Below are 10,507 nucleotides of genomic sequence, written 5' to 3'. Positions count from 1 at the left end.
GCACATTTCTAACAGGGTATAGGGCATGAGGATTTGCCTCCAGAGAATTGGTGGGACTGTGTGCATAGCCTGGACCTACGACCATACAGATACTCCTTGGGACCCTAGCACAAGAAATCCTAAAATCAGGACTGTGGCCCTTGCTCATAGATGCTTATGTCACCAACAGAAGGCTGCAGAACAAGGATTCTCTCAAGGTTTCTGGGGCAACAAGCCAGGTGGCCAATCAACTCCTAGGCCCAGGGTTATTGTTGGAGGCGTAAATGTTACTATGACTACTGAAACCTTGGTTACTGAACTAAACAGAAAGAAGAGCCTGTCAGTCTCCTCAGACTGTATCAAGCAAATCTATAGACATGTCTGTGGAAAAGTTGACAAAAGTAGAAGAGGTATGCAGAGTTGGAAGGAGGGGCTGGGTTGAAGTTTGATGAAGTTTCCAGATCAATTTACTATAAGTGCATCTTTTACTGGGAAAGGCTTTTGATGTAACAAGGATATAATGTAGTTAGTAACAGGAGTGGGAGGCTGTGTCTAGTACGTAGTAGGTATTCAAATATGTGTTCCATCCAACCCCTGTGTGTTTTCTTTGATCCATTCTGAAAGTAGAGCTCTCCTCTTCCTATTTCCCCCTAGGAAATTGCTTTCTCAAAAAGGTCTATGTGGCTGGGCGTGATGACTCACCCCTGTAATCCCACCACTTTGGGAGGCTGAGGTGGGCGGATCACCTGAGGTCAGGAGTTCGAGACCAGCCTGACCAACGTGGAGAAACCCTGTCTCTACTAAAAATACAAAATTAGCCCAGCGTGGTGGTGGTGCATTCCTGTAATCTCAGCTACTCGGAGGCTGAGGCAGGAGAATCGCTTGAACCCGGGAGACGGAGATTGCAGTGAGCCGAGATTGCGCCACTACACTCTGGCCTGGGCAACAAGAGCAAAACTCTGTCTCAAAAAAAAAAAAAAAGGTCTATGTCTCTCATTAGAATAGAGGTTCTGGAGACTGAGACTGAGGCAGATCAACAGAACTACCTTTTCTTGCAGAGTTTTCAAAGGGCCATGGGACTTAAAAAGACGGTCGACAGGTAATCTGCTTCTGTCCCCTCCCTTTACCTTTCAGCTTGACCTTTCCACTCTGCTGTCTTCCCTGAGCCACCTCCCAACTCTGCTGCATCTCTTTAGGGGCTCATCAAGAAGGAAAATAGATGCGGAAGGGGTGAGAAGCAGCCTTGTCCTCAAAGCAAGTGAGATCAGCCTCTTAGTGCCCACTAGGTTAGGTGATATAGATTGGTTTTTATTGTCCCCTGCCTCTCATTCTCTGGAGAAAAATTGAAGCATGTTTTTATTTTCTTTTTTTTATCAGGAATTCAAGTATTTGTTGCCTGGCTTTGTACTAATTATGTGGTTGGTAGTGCAGTATTTGTTGAACCAGTGAATGAGAAGATTCACAAGACTGGGCTACGTATCCTTTTCACTCTGATGAGCTTTTGAAAAAACTGATGCAGCCGAGCGCGGTGGCTCACGCCTGTAATCCTAGCACTTTGGGAGGCCGAGGGGGGAGGATTGCCTGAGCTCAGGAGTTAAAGACCAGCCTGGGCAACATGGTGAAACCCTGTCTCTACTAAAATACAAAAGAAATTAGCCAGGCATGGCGGTGTGTGCCTGTAGTCCCAGCTACTCGGGAGGCTGAGGCAGGAGAATTGCTTGAACTTAGGAGGCGGAGGGTGCAGTGAGCCGAGATCGCACCACTGCACTCCAGCACTCCAGCCTGGGTGACAGAGCAAGACTCCATCTCTACAAAAAAAAAACAAAAAAACAAAACACTGATGCAAGCCTGGCATGGTGGTTCACACCTATAATCCCAGCACTTTGGGAGGCCGAGGCAGGGGGATTGCTTGAGCCCAGGAGCTCGAGACCAGCCTGGGCAACATAGGAAAACCCTGTCTCTACCAAAAAAATTAAAATTAGCCAGGTGTGGTGGTGCATGCCTGTAGTCTCAGCCACTCAGGAGACTGAAGCAGGAGGATCAATTGAGCCCAGGTCAAGTGATGCCACCACTGCATTCCTGCCTGGGTGAGAGAGGAAAACCCTGTCTCAAAACAAAACAAAATGGGCTGGGCACATTGGCTTATGCCTGTAATCCCAGCACTTTGGGAGGCCAAGGCAGGTGGATTGCTTGAGCTCAGGAGTTTGAGACCAGCCTGGGCAACATGGCAAGATCCCCATCTCTACCAAAAAACTTAATTTAAATAAATAAACATTGATGCCTAGTTCTTAACCCTAGGAGATTCTGATTAAAGTGCTCTGAAATGGGATAGGAGAAGCCTTTTTTTAAGGTTTCATGGGTCATATCCAGAGCTAGCAAGGATGTGAAGAAACAAGAACACATATGATTTTAATAAGAGTCTAGGTTGATACAGCCATGTTTGTACAAAGGCAGTTTGATAAAATCTATCAAAATTTAAATTTGCATGTCCGTTGAACTGGCAAAAAATAGGAATTTATCTTAAATATACATACTTGGAAAAGCACTAGAAGGTACATACCCAAGAATGTTCATGACTATTGCTATTTATTTATTTATTTATTTTTTGAGATGGAGTTTCGCTCTTGTTGCCCATGCTGGAGTGCAGTAGCACAATCTCAGCTCGCTGCAACCTCCGCCTCCCGGGTCTAAGTGATTCTCCTGCCCCAGCCTCCCGAGTAGTTGGGATTACAGGCGCCCGCCACCACACCTGGCTAATTTTTGTATTTTCAGTAGAGTTGGGGTTTCACCATGGGGTTTCGCCATGTTGGCCAGGCTGTTCTCGAACCCCTGACCTCAAGTAATCTGCCCGCCTCGGCCTCCCAAAGTGCTGAAATTATAGGCGTAAGCCACCACACCCGGCCTGATTACATGTTTTTTAAAAAAGATGTACTTCCCAGTTTATGATAGAAACATTTTCTGAAAACATTCACAAGTAGCTGAGTGTGGTGGCTCATACTTGTAATGCCAGCACTTTGGGAGACCAAGGCAGAGGATCACTTGAGCCCAGGAGTTTGAGACCAGCCTGGGTAACATAGTGAGACTCCGTCTCTATAAAAAAATAAAAATTAGCCAGGCACACACACCTGTTGTCCCAGCTCTTTAGACGGCTGAGGTAGAAGGATTGCTTGAGCCTAAGAGGTTGACATTGTAGTGAGCCATAATCACACACTGCACTCCAGCCTAGGCAACAGAATAAGACCCTGTCTCAAAAAAATATATATGCAAAAGTTAGCTGGGCGTGGTGGCACACACCTGTAATCCCAGCTACCCTGGAGGCTGAGGCAGAAGAATTGCTTGAACCTGGGAGACAGAGGTTGCAGTGACCGGAGATCGCGCCACTGCACTCCAGCCTGGGCGACAGAGCAAGACTCTGACTCAGAAAAAAAAAAAGTAAAAACTACAGTCATTCCCAACAAAGTATATATATATTTGCCCAGTCAGAGATAACAACTTTTTTTTTTTTTTTTTTGAGGCAGAGTCTCTCTAAGACAGAGTCTTACTCCACCACCCAGGCTAGAGTGCAGTGGTGCGATCTCGGCTCACTGCAACCTCCACCTCCTGGGTTCAAGCGATTCTCATGCCTCAGCCTCCTGGGGAGCTGGGATTACAGGTGTGTGGCACCACGCTCGGCTAGCTTTTGTATTTTTAGTAGAGATGGGGTTTCACCACGTTGGCCAGACTGGTCTTGAACTCCTGGCCTCAAGTGATCCGCCCGCTTCAGCCTCCCAAAGTGCTGGGATTACAGGTGTGAGCCATTGCACCCAGAAACTTTACTTTTCACTTAATGTATTTCTTTTTTTCTTTTTTTTTTTTGAGACGGAGTCTCGCTGTCACCCAGGCTGGAGTGCAGTGGCGCGATCTCGGCTCACTGCAGGCTCCGCCCCCAGGGTTCACGCCATTCTCCTGCCTCAGCCTCCCGAGTAGCTGGGACTACAGGCGCCAGCCACCTTGCCCGGCTAATTTTTTGTATTTTTAGTAGAGACGGGGTTTCACCGTGTTAGCCAGGATGGTCTCAATCTTCTGACCTCGTGATCCTCCCACCTCGGCCTCCCGAAGTGCTGGGATTACAGGCGTGAGCCACCGCACCCGGCCTTTTTTCTTTTTTTTCTTTTTTTTTTCTCTTTTTTTTTCTCTTTTTTTTTTTTTTTTTGAGACGGAGTCTTGCTCTGTCGCCCAGGCTGGAGTGCAGTGGCACGATCTCGGCTCACTGCAAGCTCCGCCTCCTGGGTTCACACCATTCTCCTGCCTCAGCCTCCCGAGTAGCTGGGACTACAGGCACCCGCCACTGCGCCTGGCTAATTTTTTTATATTTTTGGTAGAGACGGGTTTTCACCGTGTTAGTGAGGATGGTCTCGATCTCCTGACCTCGTGATCCGCCCACCTCGGCCTCCCAAAGTGCTGGGATTACAGGCGTGAGTCACCGCGGCCAGCCTCACTTAATGTATTTCTGTGTGGATTCAATTTTTTCAACATGTGGAAAATGTACTTTTGATTTTTTTAAAATGCGAACAGTAGATATATACACATATGTACATGCATGATGTATATTTATATTCCTTCTATATATTAAAAAAACTTAAAACTGGCCTTTCATGGTGGCTCACTCCTGTAATCCCAGCACTTTGGGAGGCTGAGGCAGGCTGATCACTTGAGGTCAGGAGTTCGAGACTAGCCTGGCCAACATGGCAAAACCCCATCTCTACTAAAAATTTTAAAATTAGCAGCCAGGCGTGGTGACTCACACCTGTAATCCTATCACTTTGGGAGACTGAGACAGGTGGATTACATGAGGTCAGGGGTTCAAGACCAGCCTGGCCAACATGGTGAAACTCTGTCTCTACTAAAAATACAAAAATTAGCTGGGTGTGGTGGCATGCACCCATAATCCCAGCTACTCAGGAGTCTGAGGCAGGAGAATTGCTTGATCCCGAGAGACAGAGGCTGTAATGAACCGAGATTGCGCCACTGCACTCCAGCCTGGCTGACAGAGCGAGACTCTGTCTCCAAAAAAAAAAATTACCTGGGCGTGGTGGCAGGCACCTGTAATCCCACCTACTCAGGAGGATGAGGCATGAGAATTGCTTGAACCTGGGAGGCAGAGGTTGCAGTGAGCCAAGATCACGCCATTGCACTCTGGCCTGGGCGACTGAGCGAGACTATTTCTTAAAAAAAAAAAAAATTAAAACTTCAATGAAGATTCCAGTCTAGCCAGGGCTGAGAATCACTAGTATGATGGAAGGGATATTAGCTTTAGAGAAATTGGATTTGGGGCCAGGTGCAGTGGCTCATACCTGTAATCCCAGCACTTTGGGATGCTGAGTCAGGCGGATTACCTGTGGTCAGGAGTTCAACACCAGCGTGGCCAACACGGTGAAACCTCGTCTCTACTAAAAATACAAAAATTAGCCAGGTGTGGTGGCACATACCTGTAGTCCCAGCGACTCAGGAGGCTGAGGCAGGAAGATCACTTGAACCCTGGAGTTGGAGACTGCAGTGAGCCAAGATTGCCTCACTGCACTCCAGCCTGGGTGACAGAGTGAGACTCTGTCTAAAAAAAAAAAAAAAAAATGAAGCCAGCCTGCCTGCCTGCCTGCCTGCCTGCCTGCCTTCCTTCCTTCCTTCCTTCCTTCCTTCCTTCCTTTCCTTCTTTCTTTCCTTTCCTTCTTTCCTTCCTTTCCTTCTTTCCTTCCTTTCCTTCTTTCCTTCTTTCCTTCTTTCTTCTTTCTTTCCTTCTTTCTTTCCTTCTTTCCTTCTTTCTTTCCTTCTTTCCTTCCTTCCTTCCTTCCTTTCTTCCTTCCTTCCTTCCTTCCTTCCTTTCTTTCTTTCTTTCTTTCTTTTCTTTCCTTCTTTCTTTCCTCTCTGGCCCAGGCTACAATCTACTCGGCTTGCTGCTGCCTGCGCCGCGGACTGCCTGGGACTGCCGGCGCCCGCGACCGCTGCCTGCCTTTTCTCCTTTCGCTGCAGGCACGCGTTCGCCATCTTGGCCACGCTGGTCGCCAGCTCCTGACGCCGAGTGCTCTGCCCGCCTCAGCCTCCCCGAGGTACTGGGACTGCAGACGGAGTCTCGCTCACCCAGTGCTCGGTGTTGCCCGGGCTGGAGTGCGGTGGCGTGGTCTGGCCTCGCAGCAGCCTCTGCCCCCCAGCCGCCTGCCTTGGCCTGCCAGGGTGCTGGGATTGCAGCCCCTGCCCGGCCGCCGCCCCATCTGGGAGGTGGGGAGCGCCTCTGCCCGGCCGCCCCGTCTGGGAAGTGAGGAGCGCCTCTGCCCGGCCACCCCGTCCGGGAAGAAGTGAGGAGCGCCTCTGCCCGGCCGCCCCGTCCGGGAAGAAGTGAGGAGCGCCTCTGCCCGGCCGCCCCGTCCGGGAAGAAGTGAGGAGCGCCTCTGCCCGGCCGTCCCGTCCGGGAAGAAGTGACGAGCGCCTCTGCCCGGCCGCCCCGTCTGGGAAGTGAGGAGCGCCTCTGCCCGGCCGCCCCGTCCGGGAAGAAATGAGGAGCGCCTCTGCCCGGGCGCCCCATCCGGGAAGAAGTGAGGAGCGCCTCTGCCCGGCCACCCCATCTGGGAGGTGAGGAGCGCCTCTGCCCGGCCACCCATCGTCTGGGAAGTGAGGAGCGCCTCTGCCCGGCCACCCACCGTCTGGGAAGTGAGGAGCGCCTCTGCCCGGCCGCCCCGTCTGGGAAGTGAGGAGCGCCTCTGCCCGGCCGCCCCGTCTGGGAAGTGAGGAGTGCCTCTGCCCGGCCACCCATCGTCTGGGAAGTGAGCAGCGCCTCTGCCCGGCCGCCCCGTCTGGGAAGTGAGGAGCGCCTCTGCCCGGCCGCCCCGTCCGGGAAGAAATGAGGAGCGCCTCTGCCCGGGCTCCCCGTCCGGGAAGAAGTGAGGAGCGCCTCTGCCCGGCCGCCCCGTCCGGGAAGAAGTGAGGAGCGCCTCTGCCTGGCCGCCCCATCTGGGAGGTGAGGAGCGCCTCTGCCCGGCCACCCATCGTCTGGGAAGTGAGGAGCGCCTCTGCCCGGCCACCCACCGTCTGGGAAGTGAGGAGCGCCTCTGCCCGGCCACCCACCGTCTGGGAAGTGAGGAGCGCCTCTGCCCGGCCACCCATCGTCTGGGAGGTGAGGAGCGCCTCTGCCCGGCCACCCATCGTCTGGGAAGTGAGGAGCGCCTCTCCCCGGCCACCCATCGTCTGGGAAGTGAGGAGCGCCTCTGCCCGGCCACCCATCGTCTGGGAAGTGAGGAGCGCCTCTGCCCGGCCATCTATCGTCTGGGAAGAAGTGAGGAGCGTCTCTGCCTGGCCGCCCCGTCTGGGAAGTGAGGAGCTCCTCTGCCCGGCCGCCCCGTGTCTGGGTAGAAGTGAGGAGCTCCTCTGCCTGGCCGCTCCGTCTGGGAGGTCTGCCACGGAGGCCAGAAGCAATGTGGGGGCTGGACGTGGTGGCTCACGCCTGTGGTCCCGGCACTCTGGGGGGCGAGGCGGGTTGATCACTTCGGGCTAGGAGTTCGAGACCAGTCTGGCCAACTTGGCGAAACATGAAGAATACAACAGACAAACCAACCAACCAACTCAGTGACAACAAAACAGGTCTACCCTGGAGTCATACTCTAATTTTTTCTATTTTCCTCCCTTTCTGATCCTTTATCCCACTTTCTTTTTCTTCCTCTTCCTTCTCCCTCTTCTTTGTCAAATAGAGGATTGAGTTATTATCACTGATCCATATAAAGTCCCTCTCTCATTTATTTTAACTCCCACCCCCCATTTCTATTCCCCGACTTCCCATGTGCAACCTTCCTAATATGTTTGATACGCATCTTTTTGTTTGTATGTATTTTTAGAAAATGTTTATTGTTTTTGTATGCAAAAAAAATTAATTAAAAAAAAAAAAAAAAAAAAGAAGTTGGATTTGAGTCCCAGGTCTGCCATTAAGTGACCTTGGGCATCTCACAACTTTTAGTTTCCTTATCTGTATTATGTAAAAATTAATGCCTATGGGCCTGGCGTGGTGGCGCATGCCTGTAATCCCAGCTACTCAAGAGGCTGAGGCAGAAAAATCGCTTGAACCCGGGTGGTGGAGGTTGCAGTGAGCCGAGATCGCGCCATTGCACTCCAGCCTGGGCAACAAGAGCAAAACTCTGTCTCAAAATAAATAAATAAATAAATAAATAAATACATAAATAAAATAACACCTATGCCACATAGTTATTGAAATGATTAAATGATATTATGTACTTAATACATACTAGGTTCTAAATTACCCTTTTAAGGATTTTACAGTCTTCTAACAGTGGGGCAGAGGTTCCAGGTGAAGAAACAGTCTTGGGCCAGGCGCGGTGGCTCACACCTGTAATCCCAGCACTCTGGGAAGCCGAGGCAGGTGGATCACCTGAGGTCAGGAGTTCGAGACCAGCCTGACAAACATGGTGAAACCCTATCTCTACTAAAGATACAAAAAATTAGCTGGGCATGGTGCCAGGTGCCTGTAATCCCAGCTACTTGGGAAGCTGAGGCAGGAGAATCGCTTGAACCTGGGAGGCAGAGATTGCAGTGAGCCAAGATTGCGCCACTGTACACCAGCCTGGGCAACAAGAGTGAAACTCTGTCTCAAAAAAAAAAAAAAGAAAAGAAAAGAAAAAGAAAAAAGAAACAGCCTCACTCTATGGGGTTTTTGTCTCTACTCCTATCTCTAACCCACCCATTCAACCCCCACCTCTGTACCTGGAGCAGGTGGCGAAATTCACATACTCACTGTGGCAAATGACATTGGGCCAGAGAAGAAACCCATATGCCACCCTAAGGATGCAGGACACCATGGTACAGGAATTGGCACTGGCCAAAAAGCAACTACTAATGGTGAGTTCTAGCAGGGCAACCTGAAGTCTCATTCACTACTGCTCTGTGCCTTTGCCCACTGAGTTTTCCAAGCTCTTAGTGCATGTCATTGCACATTTATCTTGTTTGCCTCTAGGTTTTCAGCATTACGCCAGAGCAACACAACTCTAACTCCATTGCCAAAACTCTTTTTCATTAAGTGATTCTTTGCATCCACCTTACAGGCGGCAGGCACATGTTAAAGTCCCAAAGTATACTCTAGTTCCTGCTCCTTTCATCTTGGTGAGACTCAAAACTGCCTCTTAGATCGGGTGTGGTGGCTCAGGCCTGTAATCCCAGCACTTTGGGGGACCAAGACGGGCAGATCGCTTGAGCCCAGGAGTTCGAGACCAGCTTGACCAACATGCCAAAACCACATCTCTACTAAAAACAAAAATTGGCCGGGCATGGTGGCACATGCCTATAATCCCAGCTACTTGGGAGGCCGAGGCACAAGAATTGCTTGAACCGAGGCAGAGGTTGCAGTGAGCTGAGATTGTGCAACTGCACTCCAGCCTGGGCTACAGAGTAAGACTTGGTCTCAAAAAAAAAAAAACAAAAAACTGCCTCTTAGTGCGTAGCACTTGCCTCTCAGTACCTCTCTCTCTCCCGGGGTCCCCACTTGATGTCATGTAACCATCTTTGTATCCCAGTTACTTAGTAGAGTTCCTGTTTCATGGTCTGTTCTCAGCAAATATTTGCTGAACATAGGGCTTTGCCTGTGGAGAAAAAAATTGGATAGGCTTCCCTCCACTGGTTCAGCCTCTCTGCTACCACCCAGCTTTATGTCACAGCTAAGTCCAGCTCCAAGAGAACACAAATAATGGGAAAGCAACTAGGAAGAAAGAATAAGAAAGGGTGGTAAACAGAGGCAAACAACACACTGTATTCTGCCCTTTCCACCAGGTCCGTCAAGCTGCCCTGCACCAGCTGTTTGAAAAGGAGCATCAGCAGTACCAGCAGGAACTAAATCAGATGGGCAAAGCTTTTTATGTAGAGAGATTCTGATGGCATCCAAAACACTGTTCTTCCATTCTCAACATGCCTGCTAACCTAGCCTTCTAGAGCCTCTACCACCTTGAACCTCCTTCCCAAAACATACGAGATCTTGCTATCTGCCAGGGACTTAAGACAGCGCTCCCACTCTCACTTCTCCACTCTCTTGTTAATCGTTTGCCGCTATTTGGGAAACAATCTATGAAACAACAGTAACAACAAGAGTGACGCCTTGTGGTCATAGTGGGATTTACTGTGTTGACATAAGGCGGCAGGGTGGGGAGGGGTGGACAATGTGAGTTGAGAATCCTGATTTGCTATAACAAATAAAGTTACTTCTTAAAGGCTCAAACTTAGACCACTGGGCTCATTCTTTCAGGTTTAAATCTTGATTTGTTTCAAAAGTGCTTATTTTTCAGCTACTGTAATCTTAACTTCCTGGATTTCACTCGCCACCTCTCAGATATCACTTTCACTTATCTTTTATTTATATTTGGACAAATTGCCCTGAATGTGGCTATTAATCTACAGACACCGTAGTGCTTGAGTGAGGAGGCCTGCATTTTGGGTTTTGAGTCAGCTAGTTATTGTGAAACTTTGAACAAGTCTCTTTCCACTGGGCCTGAATTCCCATCTATGC

The 10,507-nt window shown here is 49.9% G+C and overlaps 1 protein-coding gene across 1 annotated transcript; it reads left to right on the top strand.

Annotated features, from left to right (window-relative positions):
• Nucleotides 1-88: 88 nt before the first annotated feature.
• Nucleotides 89-10,213, top strand: CFAP141 (cilia and flagella associated protein 141). The gene is given in 5 exon segments (XM_063626582.1): nucleotides 89-389; nucleotides 1,038-1,078; nucleotides 8,728-8,747; nucleotides 8,750-8,853; nucleotides 9,778-10,213. Coding segments are annotated over 5 exon segments (300 nt in total). The 5' UTR covers nucleotides 89-356; the 3' UTR covers nucleotides 9,880-10,213.
• The last annotated feature ends 294 nt before the right edge of the window (nucleotides 10,214-10,507 follow it).

The sequence above is a fragment of the Symphalangus syndactylus genome, chromosome 12 (assembly GCF_028878055.3).
Source record: "Symphalangus syndactylus isolate Jambi chromosome 12, NHGRI_mSymSyn1-v2.1_pri, whole genome shotgun sequence".
Classification (NCBI taxonomy): domain Eukaryota; kingdom Metazoa; phylum Chordata; class Mammalia; order Primates; family Hylobatidae; genus Symphalangus; species Symphalangus syndactylus.
Note: the sequence above shows the minus strand (reverse complement) of the source record. Positions and strands in the feature narration are given on the sequence as shown.